The 24718-nt window shown below is 37.9% G+C and overlaps 1 protein-coding gene across 1 annotated transcript in view; it reads right to left on the bottom strand.

Annotated features, from left to right (window-relative positions):
* Positions 1-5466, bottom strand: part of LOC589044 (protein Ycf2) — a 46490-nt gene extending 41024 nt beyond the window's left edge. Inside the window, exon 1 of the mRNA XM_788702.5 lies at positions 5143-5466. Within this exon, the coding sequence (XP_793795.4) occupies positions 5143-5224 (82 nt within the window). The 5' untranslated portion in view covers positions 5225-5466. The remainder of the gene's footprint in view (positions 1-5142) is intronic.
* Positions 5467-24718: the final 19252 nt, after the last annotated feature.

The following is a 24718-nucleotide window of genomic DNA, read 5'->3' as shown; positions in this document are numbered from 1 at the left end:
AATATATCTCGGGGTCATGATCACTATTTTTTATTTGGACGTAAAAACAAAGCTGTACAGTAGTCTTACATTAAAGCTATCCATTATTTACAATACCTGGAATAATAATAATAATAGCTGACATTTATAATGCGCCTAATACTTTGTTTCTGGCGCAGTACATATTACTTACCCCGATCATCGGATTCAGGCTAACCTACACACTATGTATGCACATTCTCCACTCCCTGGGAAGCATTCCAGCCAGTCGCCATTTTACAAGCGTTACTTGATCATCCAACCACATTAACTTTCGCATCCTACCGGGTACCCATTTAACACACGGGTGGAGAGTGGCAGATGTAGATTAACGTCTTGCCAAAGGACGTTAGTGCCATGTCGGGGATGGAACCACGACCTTCGAATTTTAAGTCAAGTGCTTAAACCACTCGAATATGACACTTCTAAGACAATAATACCTTTGTTGTCTTTATTGAATGTTGTATTGTAATGAGGTTTATGCCACACATTAAAATATTACATCGATAATGAGGTTATGTAAAGTAAGCACAAATTTGTTAATAAAGATTATGATGTACAAATTATATTTAATCTCCATAATAATAGCCAATTCGTACAATCCCTATATTCTTCCTTGCTTTTGCCGGTTGTTGCGTTACAACACACTTGTAGCACATAGAACAAAAGTCCCTGGAAAATCAGTCTCTAGCCCACACAATTCTTAACACTACTAATTCTGTTTTCATTCTGGAAGAGAGACTAACTAGATCAGACTGACCTGGTCAGTCTTCTAGGCCTTTTTGGTCAGGAATGAATTTATACAAACCTAAGAGTGAGCTTTATGCCTCTAAACTGTAGGTCACTTTGCTATAATTATGCACAGACAGAAGTGAGTGTAGGAAATTTCCTGGTGAAGGACATAGCTATTGACCAATATAGATGGTCAAACCATGGTCAAACTCAAGCACACGAAAATTATCACCGTCATCCATATGGACATTAGCCCCGAGGATAAGAATTTTACTTTTCGAGTTGTTTGCCACCTTCTTAACGTCAGCCAACCACCCCCTCCCGCCCCCGCCCAGTATACCATATTTTAACAACATCACACTGTAAACACATTTTAAACAACAACCAGGCACCCCCTGGAAAACAAAACAACAACGGCATCAGCAGAGTCTTAAAACCATAATAGCCTATACCATCAACACAGAGAAATCGAGGTATACAATGAGAAATATGAACATTCTTAATAGCGTTGGTTGGTGATTTCATTGACAAAGCTGTAATCTCACAGGAACTAATTAACATCAATGGTGACAATAACAAGATCTCGAGAGAAAACAGCATCAATAAGGAAAAATGTAGAATGTGTGACATGGATTAAAGAAAAAAAAGAACATCGTTATCACCAAGGATAAACACAGCTTCCATTCCCTATAACTAAATCGTTATGTCATTGCAGGTCCCGATGTGAAGAAAATTGCGATGATTATCATTAAAACATATCAAAGTCATTAAAAATGCACCTAAAGAGCAAGTGGGTGAATATGCGTACACAAATGTCTGCCAAGATGGAGCATGGGTCTAGCTGGTTGTAACCATGGCAACTATCCATAGAACAAAAAATGAACTGATTAATACAAAATATATAGCTATAGATAGGGGAGGAAGTTGACCTCGGTATACAAACAGGGAGATTGAGAGGAAAAATAGATGGGACTCCCCAAAGACACACTCTGAAGCCTTCGTTGGTTCACTAGCGACCATCCATCATCCATATCTCAGCCAGTAATTAGGTTCCTTGCTTCTGGAGAAAACAATCGACATTGAAAATGCGTGACCGTAAACAGAATTCACAAGTAAATGCAAAATCACCGATTAAAGATAACGGAGGATCAAGGTACCTGGTAAATTGACTTTAAAAAATCTTAGGGTTGTCATGACAACGGAAAGGGGCTGGACCGGGACTGCATCGCTAAAGTTTGAAGTATTGAATGAAAATGGGAATTCGACATTGAGGAAACCGTGAGGCACTTGCGTTAGCATTTATAGAAAGCTGTGATGGTATGGATCAGGAAGTGATGAGCTTATAATATTCATAACATGAAAACTAAACCATTTGAGCACGAAAATATTGGTCAGTGATCTGATCAAACTCTGCTTACATTATTACGTCATTACTATTAATTTATGATCATATACGTGACTGCATTTAAGCTTTGAGAAATAAAATGAAGATTTCATAGTCGGTCGATATTGGAGATTTTCTAAATCACTTAAGTGCTGATTAAGTACAGAAGAGGAAAAATCAGTAAACATAAAGATAGGAGCTGCGCTACCAATGGAAAGCGACCCACATGATCCATCAAGATATTACTCTTTTCCTTTTCTTTTCCTTCTTCTTCCCAACGCACTCTTCATCTGTAGCTTTCTCTTTCTTTGGCTATTCCAAAGTTCTTGTCATTCTCTTATACCTCAGTCACACCAACGAGCCAGCCAACAGACCGATCACAATGATCTTTAGAAATCTAGCCATCTGATTAGTCGAAATTGGAGTCCTGATTTTAGCCATGCCCACCTACAGGTCAATAGTCTTTTAAAAGATGCCCGCATGTCCTCTTACCGGTCAATAGTCTTTTAAAAGATGCCCTCTATATGGTGAGATCCCCATTGGTTTACGTGTAAACAGTTTATTTGTGCGAGCGCGGGGTGATACCAGGATGTAACGTCCCCTTGAGCCTATAAAAACAACTTTCCCTCTCATAGCAGTCATTATATCTAGACAATAACATTACCACCCAATGGCCAAAAGTCGTTGGGTTTGGAGTCGGTCGTTAGTCGGTTTGACTGAGGTATAAAGCCTTGTCCAGATATGAAGCGGTAAACCGCGACGGATTTTTATGACGACGTTAAGTGTAATGCGCTTAACACTTTTGTATCTTATAACACAAAGCTATATAAGTGAATACGCGTAGGATCATTGTTGCGCGCAGTAGCAAATCATCGACACGGTTAAAAACGCTGGCGTTTTTTTTTTCATTGCGTCGGTTTACCCCGTCATATCTGGTATCTAATATCTCTTTTTGCCGCCTTTCATTTGTTTCCCGTCGTTGATAACTTTGCGTGCACCTTCAGCCTTCAGGTCATGAGTTGGAAACAAAAAATCAGCTGTAGCACAAAACCCATTTTGCTATCCCCCTTCATTTTCCCCCAAAATACGACTTCGACCTAAATGATAAATGCCAACATAAATTATGTGTCGGCTTTGTTTTATAAATTCGAGGAAAACGAGGACAAGATGAGGCGGGATGAAAGAGAGATGTAAGCAAATACCAAACGGAACACGGGGGTGTAAGAGTGCTTGCAATTTTCCAAAGCTATGGGCGACATATGACCTATATCTCTACAATAAATCTCAGAGTAACCCATGACATTTTCTCCTTCGTATTGTGCCTCAATTCCCATCATAATTTATGCCATAATTCTTTATCTACCCCAAGGGCCATTCTTGAACAGAAATGACGGTAAAATGTAAGGGAGAAAAGGAACGTTTTACGCAAAACTCTGTGTGTGGAACAAAAATAAGAAAACAAAAGAAAAAAAGTAAGGTGAAGATATAGGGATGAAGATACAGGAGTAATAACACTACGAGAGATTGAGAGAAAGAGAGAGAATCGAGGGTGGAGGAGAAAGAGAAACAGAGGGAGAGAAACTTGTGAGCGTGTGTATGTGTGTGTGTGTGTGTGTGAGAGAGAGAGGGGGGGCAGACAGAGAAAGGAAAGAGAGGGAGAGACAGTGTGCGTGTGTGCGTGTGTGTGCATGATAAATAAGACGGGGCCTCTGTGTTCGTGTGTGTTTGTGTGTGCGTAGGAGATTGTGATAAAACAATAGTAATGGAAAGAGAGAGGGAGGTGCACAGACTGGGAGGGGGAGGTGGAGAAAGAGAGGAAAAAAGAGAGAGAGAGAGAGAGAGAGAGAGACGGAGAGAGGTGGTAGGGGTAAAGGGTGGAGCCTATGGACTCGAGATGAATCTTGCGTCTGGGAAAACCTAAACAGTGCAGATGTGAATAACGAATGAATAGCAACGCAGAGGAGAGAATGATGATTAATATAGAGGGAAGGAGAAGAAGGGAGACGAATGATGAAGCACGTTGAGCCGTTCCTAACGCCATGGTGACTTGAGGCGACATGAAATCTTAATGTGATATAAACCCAATTTTCGAGAGTGAAATTGGTGTCGGGCCTCGCGGGGATGATGAGAACAGGTTGAGCGCTCTCTTTATGTACACTGTGAAGATATAAAACTCGAGAGCCGCTCACTCCGAGCTCTCCGATGCGACACAATAATAAACCCTTCTAAAGGAGGTGCAAAACGGGTAAGCTAAAGAGCTCCCCCTTACAAACAGAAAGTCGAAATGAATTACCATAAAATAATTTTACTACAGGCATACTGCTGGCATTATATCTCTTTATAGTAAACATCAATAATCGAAACACGATAATTGTCCAGAAAGACTTAACGATACATTAGGAGAGGACCAAAACCAATATTCAACGAATCTCTTTCTTTTGCTGATTATCTAAACCACATGTAAAATACGGACTGCATATCTTCAACAACATTGCCTTAGACATTGCCTTGAGTAATACAATTTTTTTTATTTCTGTACACACAAACACGCACACAAAAACTCTCTTAAAACCTATGTGAGAATGAAAAAAGACCTGAACATTACAACAGCGCTTTGGAGCAAATGAAAAGTGTTACAATGCAGCTACCAAGATGAGACATGTTAAATTAAATGAAGGGGAAATATGATAGAAATGGCAAACATTATTAGCAAGCATATGGTGATGTTATGATCAGGGAGATGAGTTTTATTCATCAATTTGAGAAGAACAAAATCTAATACATGTTTTTGTTTTTTTTCATTAATTTTGTAACAGCTTTGAGAAATACTAATACTTTTAGATCATTAAGCTTTTACTGAACATCACGGGGAAATATTAACAATGATGGATATAATTGTATTTAATTGTATTTAACTGGAATGAATACAATTATTAAGCCTATTCAATATTTAGATTATCGCAAGCTTATTGAGATAAATTAAACTGACTTAATGAAAATAAACATACCTTTGAGTGGAGCAGCCAAAGCCGAAAGAGCGAACACAAAAATAAGCAAAAGAGCGAATATCCTTGTTTGTAAAGACTGCATATTGAAGACTGTTTTTGCGTTTAAGTTGAAAACGGTTGTAAAATGCTACTAAAAATAGACGAAGGGAACGTAGATCAAATTTACAATTTATAATCCTTCTTTTGCTTTCAGAAAAATAAAACTGTAGAAGGCACTAAACTATATCCAAACTGTTTCTCTATCGCCCGGAAGTATAAGCGATGTTTAGCACACTGTGTGACTGTATACGAACACGGAGAGTGGATGAATGCGGCGCCACGGATTGCATCTATTCATTTACCCATCTATTGCAGCATCCATGCCACCTGCAAGATGCGCATGCTCAAAGCATCATTGCCGTTTGATACGCTGCTCCTCCCCCATCACTATTCGGTCCCACACTATAGATAGGTACGGGAACAGGGACGGGGAGCAGCCGACGGAGAAACATAAAGCCTGTTTGGATGAATCGACGTTGCAATGCATGCACGTCAGCCCAATACACACACACGTCAGTGGCGGCATATAAGATTCTTTGCTTACGTCACACCGACACCAAACCGGAGAGAGGCGAGATGCGGCTGTAGGAGAAAAGCGGAAACGAGAAGGATGCGGAATTTATTTTTAGAAGCAATCCGATGAGAATTACACCATTATTTACCATTTCAACCGGTCCCATACCGGCCGTAATAATCCTTGGGTGATGTTTTTGAATGCTGAAAGTGGGGTAACTGCTATTCTGAGGATATATGAGGCGACAATCCATATACAGGCCAGAAGCTAGCCAGGCATTTTCTAAATAGATTACGTCGATTCATCATTAACATGATGAGATATACAAACTCGGACTATAAATAGAGCTAGCAGATACGAGAACAGGAATCCATTATTCATACTCCGAGGCTAGAATCGATTTAAATAGCCTAAAAATCTAATCTCGGATAAATTATCCAGATCACTGTAGCATAAGAAAATTACTCATTAACAATTTAAGACAATTTTACAGTCCCTGCCCAGGAAATCAAGAGTGCCGAATGTTTCTTTCTGCTCTGCCTTCAAGCTGTAAATAATGCAAGAAAATAATCTTTTTAAACACAAGAAGAACGGAGCTCCGAAAATAATTTCGTTATATAGAAAAAAAATATTTACAGACAACAAACACTTTATGCACAAGACATTGCTAACATCAATGTGAAATTATATTTTCAATACAATGATGCAAGATGTAAAATTTGGCCTTATGTAGTTAGAACTAGAAAGGAAAGTTCCGGCATGTTCTCATATCTCTTACAAAAAATGTGGTCACCAATATTGATTAATTTTATAGATTGTATATACATACTCAATAATAATCTTATTCATTCTCCAGTTCATTATTAGTACTTGTTGTACTTGCGCAGACCATAGTTATCTTTTCTTCTTTAATTTCTTGCAAAATATCACGGGAACAAGTAGACTCATTTGACAACAAAGCGATTAGAGGCAATTGAAAAGCTTGTATCTGCCCACGCAGGATTGTCAGCAGTTCTTAACCATCGATGAGCTCAAATTGATAATTGCACGCTAAAACATCAAAAATAAATCGAAAAAGTTCTCATTAACCTTTCACACGCACAGACATGGGTATGGACACGGTGTTGTGAGGAGGCCATTACTGTGAGCTGTTTTTATGTATGTGTACTTCAGAGTTGAAGCAGCCATCCGAGTATGACCACGTGACAAATAGCAACATCTCAAGTACTTTGCTCACAGGCAAGCATCAAGAAGAGCAATCCATAGTCTCTACTTAAAAATTGAAGCTGCCTCTCTTGCATCCGTTTACCTCACATCCTCTTTTCTCTAGTCCATCTTTAACTCCCCTATCCTGCCTCATGTCACCAAACCTCTTTCTTCTATGAACAGATTAAGCTGCTCCATTATTTGCTTCGCGTATTTGACGGTAGAAAATATTTCCAAACAAAACAGAAAACTACGACGACAACGACAACAAAAACAACAAACAAACAAACGAATAAACAAAACGCATATCGATTGATACCCAGGAGAATTATCATATTGTGTGTTTGGATAAATAACTCATCGATTTGATGATGTGCAACTAGGATATTGTCCAAATATCTGAATTAGATGCAGAGAAACGTGATTACCATTTTCAAATTTCCTTGTTACATGCACGTATGAAAGCTCTATGATCAAGAGAAATAGACTTTGTATTTTTATCAATCAAAAGTATTTTTTACTCCAGTTACCTTTTTATTTCCTCCTAAACGATTTCTTCTTCTTCTATTCAGTCCTCTCCAAGCGTGCAACCATGCAAACAATGCTACTTGCACCTTCGAATGAAGAATGTCATTCTTCTTCCTTTCTTCACTTGTATCGCTCGCATGACAGAGACAAAACCTTAACACATCCATCCTTTCAAAAATTCATTATCACAGAAGAATGCTTCTCATATAAATGGAATCCCTGGTAATTCGTATTCCTGAAAACGTGAACAAAATTGTGTGGAAACTGGGAAATGCGAAAGTGTATCTTGCAATTAACATTAACTGCATCTCCACATTCTAGTCTTAATTCCCGAGCACATGCTTGTCCATGAATAGGGACTTTTAGATTTACAGGACGAGAACGTGGACCGCCACGTGTGATATCCCTTTAAGGTAATGTGACGTCCTTTTGAGGCACTGCCGGGCACGGCCCAGTGCAGTCCACGCTCTCGTCGTGTAAATCTAAAAGTCCCTAATGTTAATGTTGAGACTGATCTATAACTTCATGCGAGATGATCTTTAAGATTCAATATCTTTTGACATAATATCAAAACATCTTTCTTGAAATGATATTAAAACATACACATTTTATTACAAGTAAGAAAATAGTGACATTTTATGGTGTTTAGTCGCTTCGGTTAGCAGCTCCAGGAAACAGAAAGAGATATCAATGTTTGCGAAAGTGTATGTGACATTAAAGTTAAGTGAGAAAGGTGCTATCAGATGTGAAACTCTAACCTATGTGAAACCGCATAGAGACTACTTAATGTGGGATATAGAACCTATAGACCGGTAAAAGATCTTACTTAGGTATACAGAAAATTCACATGTGCATAATTTTTTTTTAAAGACTTTAACCCTATTTTAACTGGGCTATTTCAGACCAGGTTTTTACTGGGGGGGGGGGTCAATTTGACCCCCCCCCCCCCCTAAGATCTCGGCCGTTTCACCGCCGATCGCCGCGAAAATTTGCATGCATGTCAAGTGAAGTGTATAGAATACTATGGTAATTTCAAATTTTTGAAAAATTCACTCATTTGCATATTTATGGTAATTTATGCAAATAAGGTCATAAAATTCACATTTCGGCCCATAAATCATAGATTATTCATATTTAAGAATTCTTTTTCACTACATATATTTAATAGACCATTTGGAATAATAATACAACACAAAAAATTGGAAGAGCCAGGTTATTCCTTATGTTATCTCTTGTTTTTATAATTTCTTAAGTATTTCATTGTTTTTTTAACTTATGTATTTTATTGTTTTTGTTGTTTTATTTCATTTATAACTACAATTCACCTATTTTGACCTCAAAACAAACATCTAAACTTTAAACAAGACTGAATAACCAATGTTTTATCTATTTTTAGGAAAAATGACTTTTACATATGTTTTGTACACAAATCACGAAAATGAGCGATTTTCGGGCTGACATGCAAAGACAAAAGGTCACGCGACCTTGTAACCGTAGTTCCGATTTTCAAAAAAATCGTTTTAAAAGATGCGTAAGACTCGAAAGTAAAAAGTCATGAGAGGAAATTTTTATATCTGCCGCGGTTTCGGAGTAGTCGCGAAATTTCTACAGGGGGGGGGGATCAAATTGACCCCCCCCCCCCAGTAAACGTAGGGTTAAAGCTAAAGAAGTTGTCCAAATCACATGTGTGAGCTTTTCAAAACCCATAACACACAAAGTGATCAAGTGAACCCGCATAATGCACTTATGCAAGAAGGTATTGTGTTGTTACAAGGCGTAATGTGGCTCAGCTTAATGCCAAGTATTCGCCATTTATATACAGGTATATGCCAATGTCTGGATTTATACAATATATCAGCAGTGTGGTTTGTTAGGGGGGTAGTGATGAATTATCTTGAGACGGAGAAAGTGAAAAATAGCTTGAAATATTGTTATTTGGCATGCTCATCGTATCGTAAATGTACATCATTACACTTACACAACACGCAGAGACATCAAACGATTCCTCCACGTCTGGAATTTGCTGAGGTCAGAGAAAATGTTGAATCAACAAGTATAACAGAATTATTGATGCATCGAGCAAAGTGGAAAGGACTACAGCGATAGACGCTTTCTGTTAATCCTGAGCGCTCTTGACTCGCACGGAATACGTGAGGACGCATTTCCAATCACACTTGGCGTGCGTGTAATTAGACCGCCATGATGCAGTGCCCCTCTCTAATTTGACAAACATTTCCGCTGCAACCCTCAGATAAGGTGACATGGGACACGCGCACAGCTGCATCAGCTCTGAACCAGACGATGGTTCGTAACTCGCCAAAATACATTGTGGCGGTGTTCAGTAGAATAAGTGTATGTTCGCTTTAGTTATCACCTGGTTGACGTACCATCTAAAGTGATTTTTATTTCAGGGAAACCCCGGTGTTCGATCATCACCAATACCATGTATGTGTGGGACTGCACTGGAATCCAGGCCTACTAGCCTTCTTTCTCAGGCCATTCGCGTCTATTTCTAGAATTTAGGGTATTTTGTGAAAATGTCAGCGATATCCATATATTGTTGTCCATTTGCATTTACCCCCCCCCCCCCCCCCCCCCACTCAGTGTTATTTAGGGTACGCGTATGCTCGTTCCCTCTTTTTGAAAGCACCCCTTATCTGAGGACTGCCAACCTTTCCGAACCCCCCTATCGCGGGCTTTTCGCGGGCTTTTTCTGCCTTGGAGACCCCCCTAAATACGGAAAAATGCTCAATGTACCCCCCCTAAATTCGGAATAATTTCTCAGGAGTCCAAAGAGATGAGGGAAAAAAGAAAAACTCCCCTTTTTAAAGAAATCTCCGGGTGAAAAGTCAAATACACCCCTTTTTTTTTTACAATTCTCGGGCCGGACTTTGTCGCACGAAAAGTACCCCTTTACTGGACATTTTGGTAACACGCATGCGGTCATTCCGACCCCGGAGTGGGGGGGGGGGCATTTACCTAGAATCCGTGACATTTCCTTGAAAAATCCTTTTAAAATATCGGAAAGGAGGTTAGGCTAAAAGCTTCCTTGTAAATGCTGAAAATATGGGTTTCTAGGTGATGCGCCTTATTGACAATTTTTGGAAAAAGGAGTGATTTACAATTTCTTCTGTACTCTTCTGTACTTTTTAGTTCGATATCTGTCAATATCCTAAACTAGGTAAGTGCCGATATTCAATAGGATTTGTTTTCTTTTAATTCCTCATCATTCCATGATTAATTTGTATCAAAGACAATTTGTTTTAAATTGTGACAAGCATTAAACCATATCCAGTACCTCATTGAAAAGTTACACAAGTTATCTCAAGATATACATAAACAAAACTTACCTTTGTATGTAAAGGCATTCAATTCATCCTTTTAAAAGATGATGTATCGTGGTATAGTGGTTGATTCCAATGAATCTCAATCAAAGGATTGCCAGTTCGAATCCCAGCACGGCATTCACGTGACAAACCAGATATTGACCCACATTTGTCACTCTCCATCCAGGTGTTAAAAAGGTACCCGGTAGGATACAAAAGTCATTGTAGTGTACTCAGCATTGTAAGCGTCTGCAAAAATGACGCCCGGTTGGAATGCTCCCCAGGGAGAGGAGAATGTTTATACTTGTGCGGGTAAGCCGGAATCTGATGAGCAAGGTAATGATATTTCTGTAAAGCGCTTAGAAACATTGTCGATGTCTTAATGTTACTCTCTAAAAAAAAATCGAGTGATCACGGACGTCACTCCTCTGGAGAGTGAAAATGTAGTGAAAATAGAGTGAACATTCACTCTTTTCTTCTTAGAGAGCACTCTAAAATCAATCGATTTTCACTCCTAAACAAGTGATCACGGACGTCACTCCCAAGAAAGTGAAAATAGAGTGAATGAAAATGCACTCTTTTTTTAAGAGAGTACGTAAACCCAAAATAGTACCCGGATGACTAATCAATATTGTTTTTGTATTGCTCAGTCATCCGGGTACTTCTTTAACAACATCACACGAAAACAAAGCAATATTTACCGAAGTAAGTCAAACATTGTTATTTCGCTAGTCAGCGTGATACAGATAATAATACTATTATTTGTCTTTGTTTTCGTGTAATACAAGAATATATTGCTCTCGCTGTGACCTCTTCGACTCGTCCAATATTGTCATAGCTCGAGCAAAATATTCTTGTATCACACACAAATCCATCCAATTTGATATAAAGATTAAGTAACGATCCTATTCAAATCGAAGTAGGATACAATGCAGAATATCAATCCCACATGTTATGAATAACTTAATATGTACAACAAAGCCTTATAGGTCAGGGGTAGATCTTTAATCCACGGTAGATATGAACATGGTATGTTGGAGTCCTTTACATTTTAAGGGACGATGATGATGATGATAATAATAATAAGTTATACCGGATTAATTTCTTGCTAAAGGAAGTTACGTCAGGCTGGGAGTCGAACCCTCAACCCTAGGATTAAGAGTCGCGTGAATGAATTACTATACCATGACATCATGACACCTCGACACCTCAATTTAGAATAGAATTAAGATGTAGTACTATGATAATGACTGCAGAAGATGAAAATTGGGTACTGACTATCGTAACATTGTTATTCACACGATTTCCTAATGAGAGTCATGCTTTGTGTGGGCGATGTGTGTGGGTGACGACGGATCTGTGTGTATATATATCTGCTTCCTTGTATTATTGGTGATAGAGTAAGCATTAAAAACCCACTTATCGTGTATACATAATGTCGGATGCAAGCATAAAATGAAGAGATTATCTCAACTTTTCACCCACGTACCGCTTTATAATCTGCTTTTCTAAATTCTGAATTGTGTTGCTTTTCTCTGAGCATGAGTTATACCGTAGTTAGATTAAACTCTTGCGACGTCCAAATTGAACCCGACCTGGGAAATAATTCTTTGAAATTTAGATTTGGAAGAGGCGTGTTATTCTCAAGTGTTATTGCATTTTAGATCCAAGAAAAACAATTGTTCAAGCTTTAAAAAAGTATTCATGTTGGCCCGATTTTGAGAATTGCTTGGTTCTGCCAAATATACATGCAGCAGAATTCGACATGAGTCTTTATTATTTGCATAATAGATTTGTTTTCTTGGACTAGATAAAGACAGATTTTATATCAAGAAGAAATTAGAAAGAAAGATAAACGAGGACAAATATAAAAGAGGGGGATGGGAGAAAGAGAGAGAGAGAGAGAGAGAGAGAGAGAAAGACGGGGTATATATTAAAGAATGTGAAGAAAAAAAAGAAGAGAAAAATAGACAAACGTTATAACTTAATAAGCAGGGGATAATGGTCCCAGTTGGGTGGAGAAGAGAATAAGTGCGGAATTACAATAAACCTATTTTAAAGCTCATTATCTATTATTACCCTATACGCGCGTTTTTTTCCCGCTGCTTCTCTGCTTGCATAAAATTACGGTTCAGGTAAGATTATGATAGGAGCAATTTCTAACAATTCGATTATTCTACATCATAATTACGAGGACATCGCCTCAAGCAATGTATAGGTGGATGATGATGATTCACAGCAATTATTGTATGGCGCCCTAATTCTGTTTCAAGAAACATTCAAATGCGCGAGCTCCTCCAATATAATTATTGGACAAAAAGGACTCATTCAACAGATTACACTTATTTCAGCAAAATTGAACAATAAAGCCGCTCGCTAGGACTTTGGAGAAATCAACTCAAGGGCAGTCTTAAAACACTTAGTATATCCGGACATAATTGTTAAAGTTGTCTTCGGGGTTTGGTTTTCTCAAACGTCTTTACAATCTTGTTTAGCGGAAAATGTAGCGATGGCACATCACAGAAACTCTTTAAATTTCAGCCAATGTGTGAATTTGAACTCATATTGATCGAATGGAACGGAGATAGGGGTAACATGGTTAGCCATGAGGAGCCCATGGGATGGCGGATGTTTGCATAAGCATCACACCTCTTCCATCTCATGGGCAAAGAGTGAGATAAGGTGGAATTGAATTGATGATGAACTAGGTTTGATATGACGTCACAGTGCTATGTGTATGTGTGAGGGTGCGGAGGGGAGGAGAGGGGAAGGGAGGGGAAGGGAGGAGAGGGGAAGGGAGGGGAAGGGAGGGGAAGGGAGGGGAAGGGAGGGGAAGGGAGGGGAAGGGAGGGGAAGGGAGGGGAAGGGAGGAGAGGGGAGGGGAGGGGAGGGGAAGGGAGAAGAGAAGAGGGGAAGGGGAGGGGGAGGGGGGAGGGGAGGGGGAGGGGGGAGGGGAGGGGGAGGGGGAGGGGAGGGGGAGGGGGAGGGGAGGGGAGGGGAAGGGAAGGGAGGGGAGGGGAGGGGAGGGGAGGGGAGGGGGAGGGGGAGGGGAGGGGAGAGTATAGGGGAGGGGGACTCCTCTCAATATACTCAATGGAAATGTGGAGGACGAGCACATTGTGCTAAGAAAACAACTCTATGGTGAAAATGATGATATATTTCATTAAGAATTCAATTTATGGAGGAAAATTAAAAACACTATCCTTGTGATATCATTTCAATTCAAGTTATGTCGTCACATGTAAATATTCCAAGATTTCCTTCAAAAAAGGGAAAACCAAAACAGACAAAACAAAACAAACTCCTATAATTCCGAAGATTTTTGCATATAGTCGATACCCGTGTATGAAACTGAACAAAGGACCTTTAGTCTATGCTGTTATTTCTACAAAAGGGTATATATTTTATCTGTTTTGTCGAACAAAGATGATACATTTGTACACCTTAATCACATAATGCATCGGGAAATAATGAGTTTTTTCATGTAAAAAGCTAGCATTCAGACAAGACAGGTCTCGTGAACATCTGTTCTGTCTCTAAGAAACTATGTGCACAGGTGCAGAATACTACTTTCATCACACGTGGAGGAAGAAAAAAAAAAAAAAAAAACATTGTTAGCATCATATTCAAACAGGGGATAACCTAGGGGTTCCTCTTTTTTTGGCTTAACATAAGGTTTTTATTCCGTGTACCTCCCGTTACATTGGACTGGACAACCATTTCTTTTTACTGACCTATGTTGGGAATCGAGTCCCTTATTCTAAATCCTGAAGCCGACCGTTTTGAGAAATCATTTGTTTTGTATTAGGATAGAATAATTGTAGATGTTCTTCTACATAACATGTGGATAGGATAGGAAAAATGTGAAGAGTAAACGACGATTGATTTTGAATTTTAATTTCAGGAATTAGGAACCATTCACTTTGGAATTTTCTGTTATCATAAAAATCACAACAAAGTCTCAAAAGAAAGATTTGAGTTTATGTTACGTATTATGTCGAGAGTCATAAAAACGTTAACTCGTATACTTTTACACATACTTAACGTCCTTCTGCCTCTTAACAGCGCATCGCTATGGGAATCTTTGAGCAGTTCCTTTCTGCAATGATTTTCTTCCATGTGGTAATGAAATATAACAGACAAATTATGAATCATTTGTTAATTTCCCAGTATCCAACACACCCTTTAAATCAAAGCATCATAAAATACATAAACGATATTTAAGAATAGGGTGTTTTTGAGACGTATACAATGATGGAACTGAAATCGAGAGTATGTAAATCTCTGATTGTAAAGACCAATGTATTGTCAGAGGCAGAAAGCTGACATCGTTTTGGTTGATCTTCCAAGAGATTTACTGCTAGTCATGGGTGAGTGTGGCTCAGTGATTGGCTGTTTCTATAAGAATTACCTTTCAACGGAGATGATGATACCGTGATCAGTCTTGACGTGACAAGTTGTCGACAGAGCTTACCTGCGGAAATTAACTTTTACCAGAATTGGATTGGGTGTTATGTTTGATATATCATTTAACTTCTTCGAAATGGCATTGCTTTAGTCTGTTCTAGAAAGACTTCCGATGCAGTGATCCAAGATAACTTGATAATACATGATAAGGATATCCGTCTAGGACAGTTATTAAATCAACACTAGAAAGGAAATCTGATTAATGGCAAGTATTCCCATTCAATATTATAGTTAGATTCAATATTATAGTTAGATGGAAATTGGCAAATATTTCATAGATTTGCCAGTAAATTTGGTAAACTGTAGAACATTTTGAAATGCTTGAAAGGAAATGAGAACAGTTGCATAATTTTGCTTCATCTATAGTTTGCGGCTGCTGTGTATTCATACAGACGGAATATATTTCAACCTGGACAATTTAGAATATACAGAGTGAGTCCAAAAAAAGTTGACACCTAGACAATTGCTAATTATTTTAAAAATCATCTATGAACAGTAAATTATTATACATCTTATGAAAGAGTGTTTTATCCCAAATCGTTTGGTATCATTTTTGTGTGGTATGTGTTCACGCTTGGATGAACACGAGGCATTGTTTGCGAGAGTGCAAAAATCGACTTACGCCAAAGTTGCTTATGTGATGTTTGAATAAAACAATTTGGGTTTGGGTATTAATTCGGTCTTTGCAGATCCAAATAACATCCCTAACAAATTTAATCATGCCACACATATCAAATATCGAATATCAAATATCAACGAACACTTGTGCGTGTGTATGGGTGTGTGTGACTTTGCCCTTTGCAAAAAGCATATGCAATGCATTTCATTTGATACATTTAATTCATTCTCTCACTCCACTAATCCCAACATAAAACATACTGTACGCATCACTTTGGCGCAAGTCGATTTTTGCACTCTCGCAAACAATGCCTCGTGTTCATCCAAGCATGAACACAAACAACACAAAAATGATACCAAATGATTTGAGATGAAACACTCTTTCATGTGATGTATAATAATTTACTGTTCATAGATGAATTTTAAAATAATTAGCAATTTTCTAGGTGTAAACTTTTTATTGACTCACACGGTAGTCTGCGACTGCTATGTTGACTAGTATTCATACAGACGAAATATAGTTCAACCTGGACTATTTAAAGTGAGGTACGATTTCATAATGAAACAAGACTAAACCAGTGATAATGAATAGAGATCCTTCTGGGTGAAGTTCTCTTATATGATTCATTACCAGACTAATATGAGATCTGATATTCAAAAGTGTTTTTCTTCTGAAGACGGGGTAATTTACTCTCGATTAATCCCATGCATGTATGCAATTATCCCACATCCACTCGTCATAAACTAACTTGGTGTGTAGGCGACCAAGAAGGTATCAAGGGATTAGGAAAACCTTCCTATAGCTATCAACTGACTCTCTGAGCCTACAATAGGTTAGCTAGAGGGAGAGATAAAGAAAGAGAGAGAGGGGGAGGGGAGAAGGGGGGGGGGGGAGAAAAAACAGATATAGAGAGAGATGCACGCACACATACACGCACGCACATACATACATACACCCACATGCACACGATAACACGCACACACACAACCTCTTTCTCCTAAGGACAATGTACAAAACAAATGGTTTTCTTGGGAAGGGTTGTTCTACAATCAGGGTACACAATAGAAAAATTCACTTTGATGGTCGTTTAAACAAAAATTATGAACAGCCAAGGAAAATTTGCCTTGGTCAACTATTTGGCACTATTAGATCCACCTACAACAGCGAAGAAATTGTTTGACACAAGCAACTACTTTTCAAAATATGTAATTATATGCCATTTTTGCGCATTTTCACTGTCTCGTTTCATTTTAAGCAAAGTTTGAACATGTGCATATCCGACATATGTACCCAATAAACATTATCAACTATCAGAACTAACTCTATGTAAGATCTGAATTGGGTGTAAGATTTTGGCAAATCAACAAATTTTGACTTTGCAACAAAAATGAAGTGAAAAATGGGTCAAAAAATGTCCTCTCCGAAACCAGCGTCATAATTTTAAGTAAGACTGCACTCAATGCATTATATTTTCCTTCAAAGAGTCACCAATATCCTACACAATTAGGATATTAACTTTTCCCTCACGTACTTAGTTTTGGGTAAATGCGCGTTTCGAATTTTGTTTGTCGGGGGTGTGTCAAAAGTGTCCTCTCCGAAAAAGTGACGTTTTTTATCAGCTTTCAAGAAGAGCCACATTTTGAAACCAAATTATGATATTAGTAGACCAAACATTGTTTTATCATGTGTAATATATAATGTTTCTTTAGTTTAATGCTCACACTGATTTTATAGGTGTCAAAACAAAATGTCCTCTCCGACCCATAATCAGTAGAAGGATAAATGACTAACAACAGTCTACAAGTGCACGGATTTACAGAAACTAGCCTGATTTTAATTCATCATGAGGTGGGTATTACAATCTAACATCTTTCTGTTATTTAATGGGAGGTTTTTTAATTCTATCTATTTACAACCTACATTCACCCCCTATCATTCTATGATATAATGTATATCTTGAATAATTAAAACTTTCTATCCATTTAATTGCACTTATTGTGGTGTGTGTTTTATACCTTTCCACATTATCAGTACTGTTAATCAACTATACAATGATAAATGATATTATATGATTACCATCTATATACATAGTCTCTTTGGTTTCGGAGAGGACAGTAGTTTTTTTTTAATACATATTTACATACTTCCATTAAAAGTCTTCATATTCAGGTTAATCACATAGAACAAGTGGGTAATTTGTAGCTGCTATACTATTGGGTGTGGGGATGCTTTGTCCTAGTCCTCATACACCACCAAAGCCCATAACCCGTAGACATTACCGCTTCAATGACGATTTTAATGATGCAGTTCAGCAAGTGTTCAAGAGCTTGAAGTTGATTAACCTACGTTCACTATAATGAAGGTAGTAGTTTTCATCTGTTGCAGTACAAGAATGTTCTTGATACATATATCATATAATGAGATTGCTTAGGTTCTCACCAGTTGTGTTTTAATGTATTAGCCTAAAAGTAAGGTACCTTCTAAGGTAGTATGGTTAACGGTTTGCCGTATGTTAAATTTGACTGTTAGCATTGAATGATGCATTGTTGTTTTGTTACAGCTGGTTTGTCTTGAGTAAAATCACTGCCTCGTGCAATAGTCTTACCAATCCAATGCACTTTACCAAAGCTCAAAATTACTTGTCATTCATAAGCTTCAAAAGGTTTAAAGAAAGAGGCTTCCTTCATGTTTGTTAATATTTAGTGCCGTTTCATGACTTTGAAATTAATAATATTTGTCTAAGAGAAGAGGCAAAAAATGCGAGCCGCCATCTTGGATTATGATGTAGGCATGAATTTTTTTGTCCATTGTCATTGTCATTTTACCTTCTCGGGTATGGTTTTCCCTCATTGAAAAGTAAATGTTTTGTTATTGAATTAAAAAGTCTCTCCAATTAAAGCTTGGTGCATGATGCATGTACAACTCCGCCTGGTATGTCACATTTTCAAGAAAATGGCTGCGCCCATGTCATGCTAAAAGGCACTACATCACGCCAAGAAATCTTCATTTATATATCTCCTGTACATGTACACGTTTGTTAGATTTATTGTAAATCAAAATGCAGGAATTCATCTCGTTTTTCAGAATACCTACACTTGTTCTTTTGGGTTAGTTTCCTTTTAAACATAAATGTTCATGAGACATAAAACTTTTGTCTGAGATTCTACATATTAAGTTGCACACAAAGAATTGTTGTGTTTATAAGGAAACATGGATTACGAGCATTTAAACCAATCATATGTCAAAAAAAAGTCCTCTCCTAATTTTAGTATAAAGCATGTACAATCTTCAAAACTCTGATATATGGTTAACTATTTTCCAGGTACCTTCTGACAATAATTAGTTCAATGTGAATCAAGTTTTTAGTACCGGTAAGTCTTAAAGTGAGGGAGAAGACAATTTATCTACGATGGGTGATTGAAGATGTATATGCAGATCATAAATCGGTGCTAACAGTGATAACATTTGTTCTAATAAACCTTGCATAATATATGTCCAGTTTCATCAATGCCATAAAATAATGAATTATATTTGTATTAGGCAGTTCCAACTGCATGTCAAAAATAATTTCCTCTCCGAACTAAAAAATTGCCTCTCCGAATAATTTTTTGACGCCACACATCTCAAGAACCGTTTATCCTTTTATTCTGGAAGTTGGTATGCAAAAGCACCCTTACCATGTGTAGCTGTGCGAATACAGAATAAAGGGTCAAACTGCTCTGATATTTCTTTAATCAGTAACTTAATGCTGTCAGTCCATCATTTTGTGGTATGAAAAGATGCAAAGTTGAATTTTACATGAATAAAACCATTTTGCTCTCAAAAAATTGATTTGTATTCTGATTTCATATCATCAAGTTATCAAACTATGTCATTCACATTCACCCAAAGAAACAATACACGTTTTTTTTCTGCTAAATGTCATCAGGTGACACTTGACTCTATTTTTTTCATTAAGGTCATGTTTCATGGTTGGAAAAAAAAAGTTTGACACTTGTAGCCCTGAAATTTACAGACTTTTCCAGTAACATGTATACAACACACAAACAAAAATTCAGAATAATCAAAGGAACTTTTTTTTCTCACCCCAAGTGAGACAAAGTGTGTACCCTGATTGTAAAACAACCCGGAACCACTTTTATCTTCCCAGATTAGGTAAACGGACCCGCAGGAGCGGACGCCCTTACGAGTTCCAGGGGAGGAGCCCCCGTGCGCTCTTGAGTTTTTATCAATGTAGAACTTTCAAGATGCCCAGAATGAGAGGAAGAAATTGTAATTTTCTCCTTAAAATTCATACAGTCCTAATCATTTCATTACGTTAGACATCATTTCTTTCTCTCTTATAAATGCAATTTCTTATAACCAAGGAGTTTAAGAGATGGAGTCATATCTAGCTCAAACCCTTTGAGCCATCTTCGATGCCGCCAGGAGAAAATATGTCAGACTTGTGCTTAACCAGGGAGGTGAAAGAAAAGGAGGCGAAACTCTTGTAATTTATTCAAACGCATTCTTGAGTTCTAAAGCGTAACAATGGGATGTGTAACATTCCACTTGGCTTTCAAGTTCCATGCTCCGAACCGCGCTTCCACTGCGGGGACTTTCGGAAGCCAGGCACCAGTTTTACATTTATTACAAAATATTAAATTACCGGCAAAATTTCAGTGTAAATCAAAAACTTTATATGGGGATTTTATTGGGAATAGTGCATCAAACAAATTTTCAAATTTAGAACTCCGTCCTTCCTTTAATTTGTGTGCCAGAGCTGGTAAAAGAAAAATTACATCCTGTCAAAAACTCAATATTTTAGGATGATGCGCTAATTTGTGCATGCTTTAATGTCCCGTTATTTGATCCATGATTTACAATCTTCAATAACATTAAGTTTCCTAATGCGTGTTTTCGCGTGTTTTTTTTGTATTTTTCAAGTTTAAAAAAGGATGAAAGTACACAAGTTTGTGTTCGCTTGTTCTACTCTTTACACATTCAACAATGGATGAGAAATCATTGGAAGGGACAGCGAACAGTTGCAGTGATACCATTTTCTGATGTAGGAATTCTAAATCCTGAAATTTCATGCGCTCTTTTATCTCACCTCCTGGTCAACAGTTGCAGATTAGCGCATAACTTTTCGGCGGCTTGGAGCATGGGGTCAAAGGAGAGCGGCTTGATTCCTGTCCTTCTCTATCACGTCCCTGCGTAGACATAAGATTCATGCCTAGCTGCATACTAACGGCCACTTTGAAAGGGAAATATGCTTTTGTAATGATAATTGCTTTTCCTTTAATACCACTCGACTGATAATACGAGCAGTACATAGTGCTTACTTTTACAGGAGGCAAGCGAAAGGAAATGGAGCAGAATTTCCTGAAGTATTAATCAAAATTACTCGACTGGGCATGTATGGGCACTAATCTGACATATATCCAAAGAGATTCGAACATGCCTACGACTAGAGGGACAACTAAAGTGTGGCCTTTGACATTCCATATGTTTTGCATTGGATGCATTATGGGAGTTTTGTCCAATTTGAACGACGATTCTGGAGGGTCAATGTTTATTCATAAGCAGTGACGTCAAAAATACGCCAAGTACTGTTTGGTAATTGAATATGAAAAAATGTTTAATGTATAAGGTCATGCATAATACGTTTTTCATTCCCAGAATTCCCTGCGATTTGAGCACGATAACGAGGAAAAATGGCGGTTGTATGAACTTCAACTTTTAAGTGATTCATTTACGAACAACAAGTTTGTCAAGTACATCTCAGTTTTGTGTGAAGATCTCTGAAATGATTGTGATTTGCAGAGTCGGCGCCTCCCGGGGGATGGGGCAGGGGGCGCGGTGACCCCCACACTTTTTCAAGTATCCCCAAAGTACCCCTTTTTACATAGGAAAAGTGCCCCTTTAACTTTATAAGAAGTGCCCCTTTTTATATAGGAAAAGTGCCCCTTCCTCTTTTAATAACTACCCCTTTTTAACTCGGATAGCTTTTTGACTTTCCCTTGATTATTAGTGCCCTTTTTTAATTCTCATAAGTGCCCCTTTTCAGATGCGACAAGTGCCCCTTTTCACCTCTGACAATGACCCTCTTAACAATGATACGTGCCCCTTTTCACTTCTTATAAATGTGCCTATCAAAATTCGATGGGTGCCTTCTCTTCCGTCGACAAATGCTCATTTCTCATTCTCATAAGTGCCTTTTTCATCTCTGGTGAGTGCCTCTTTTTTTAGGTGTAGGAGTGCCCCATTTTCACCTCTGATAATTAGCCTTTGTACTTCGACACGTGCTCCTTTCTTTTCTAACAAGTGTCTTATCCCTTTCGATAAGTTTTCCTCTCATCATTAAACGTGCTCTTAATTTCAAGCGACTAAGAGCAGTATCCCTGTTTTGCGTTTATAGATGCTATAATTATGTGGGTTTTTTTTATCAATTTTGTGTTTTGTTTAGTCTTCCGTTATGAGAATGTGCTTATGACCCCATCAGGTTAGGTTTTTCTTCTTTATAAGATGCAATTTTTCCACGCTCGCTTTACTCGCTCGCAAATGAATTTTTAGACCATCACACCCAACTGCAAGTTATGATTCTAAAGCAATATATTATGATGTACAAAGAGAAACAAATATTGAAATAATTCCTGATAATGTAATCACAATATAGGGGTATATACCAATTTCTAAAACATTGCATATTTCGCTTTGATATTTCCATTTGAAGATTTCCCTTTGAAGGTGCCCTTATTCCAGAAAGTGCCCTCTTTAGTTCATTATGATAGGTCTCAAAGCCCTTTGAACATTACCAGAAGGAGAAGAAAAGATTTATCAAGGATCATGAAAGAATTCTTTATTTGTTCTTTTAAATACATGTTCATGTAACATAAGCTTTTCATATTCAATCTCAATTCAAGTTCTGACAAATATATTAGGGATGCTGAACTGCCTGGGCGGATCTACGGGGGGGGGGGGAGGGGTGGGGGTTATGGGGGGTTAACCCCCCCCCCCTTGGGCTGCCAAGTGAAAATGCGATGTGCATGAAAACGCCATCATGTTTCCAGACTTTTTATGGTCTCCATTGTGTTCGTAGATGCGAGGAAAACATCACTTACGGGGGTTTAAAAAAACTATTTAAAAAAAATCGCATCGCCACTACGCGGCTCGTGAACGATACTCCACAGGGGCTTCAAAATAGCACCAACAAAAATCGGTCAACCCCCCCCCCCCCCCCCCTTAGCAAAAAGCTAGATCAGCCCCTGGACTGGATACTAGATTGAATTGGAAAAAATAAAATGATAATAGTAAAAATAATAGTAATGACAATGATAATAGTAGTAATAATTTCCGATGTTAACAAAGTACTCATAAAACACATTATATACCTTTTTGTTACATAGTCATATGGGTTTTATTTTAGAATATTTAAGTATTAAATTTTTTTTACAAAAAAAATGAAAAATCTGTGTTCAGGAGATGGCAGACACCCCCCCCCCCCCCATTCATGTATTATCTTTCTTTTGTTGATGTCATGTCATGTCACATTGCATTCAAAAAGATCATTATAGACAAAATTATCTTGATAAATGAGTGCATCAATGGTAATGAATTACTTAATAATGCTTAATTCTTTTCTTTTCATTTTCTTATTTTATGAAAGATATGTGATGATGTAGGCACTCTGTAATGATAATGATGTATCACTGAGGTGTGATGAGTTGATACAGTCTAATATGTAGGATTGAGTAATAGGTGTGTTAGACCTTGTGATTTTTTTTTTTATAGATCTGGCAGCAGCGAGATAAGATTTAATCATCTTTCCTAATGAGAAAGAAGGCGGAAATGTAATAAGAGAGTGGGCATAGCAAAAGTATAGATCGACGGTTCAGTGACACAAAGACGTAACTCAATATTTTGCCAAAATGAGTATTTGTTATCAAAATATTCAGAAAATTTTTTGCTTTCCTGGACACACAAAGACTTAACTCCACCCAACACCCAATTGAAGTCGATGGCTAGTGAAACATAAACTTACTCATTAAGGCCCAAGTGCTCAGTGACACATAAACCACTTTTTCTCAAAATGGCCAGCATAGAGTTACGTCTTTCGAACTGACGCCTCGAAATGCAGTACAAAAAATGGTCTACAATAGCAAGGGGAGGGGCAAAGTTAAATATAATATAAGTCAGTGCAAAAATGACATCATGGGTAATCGTTAATGTGGTTGGGGCCGAAAGAATATGGCCTATGGAGATTTCAGCATTGGAAGGGGGGGGGGGTCCTAGATTGAAAATGTTAAAGATACTATGTCCCCTTTGCAGCCAACATCAAATTCTGTAGAACATTGCAGGAATTATGAATATGTCATGTATGTCCTATCTGTAAAAATTTAAACGTTAGCAGTGTTCTAATATTCAAATTATGCAAGGAAACCCGTTTACTTGCTAGACTACACTGTGAGACACTATTGAGTGACTGACTGGCTTTTTCTTTTTTGGTAATAACATACATAAAATGAGCTGTAAAGGGTACATGAGCATTTGTCTACATCAATAACCCACTTCTTGTAATGACCAAAATTAAACTGATTGAATCTTTGCGCAGCTTAAAACGTACGACTATTCGGTACAATGGTCTGAAAAATCAGACTATTAATTACTGGCGCTACAGCTCTTAAGTCGATTCGACAACTAATAGTCGTTATTTTCCCACTTAAAGACATTTTCAAGCCCCCCCCCCCCCTTTTTTTGGCAGGGGGGGGGGGTGGGGTTCTAAATTAGTATTATCTTTCAAATGCCGTTGGAACTTGACTTTTTCATTTTTTGGCCTGCAAATGGGACATAGTACCTTTAATGTCCGTGTAAAAACCAGTGGCGTCGAGTGCAAAA

This window comes from Strongylocentrotus purpuratus, unplaced genomic scaffold (assembly GCF_000002235.5).
Source record: "Strongylocentrotus purpuratus isolate Spur 01 unplaced genomic scaffold, Spur_5.0 spur5_scaffold_6, whole genome shotgun sequence".
Classification (NCBI taxonomy): Eukaryota; Metazoa; Echinodermata; class Echinoidea; order Camarodonta; family Strongylocentrotidae; genus Strongylocentrotus; species Strongylocentrotus purpuratus.
The sequence above is the reverse complement of the archived record's forward strand: the minus strand, read 5'-3'. Positions and strand labels throughout refer to the sequence as shown.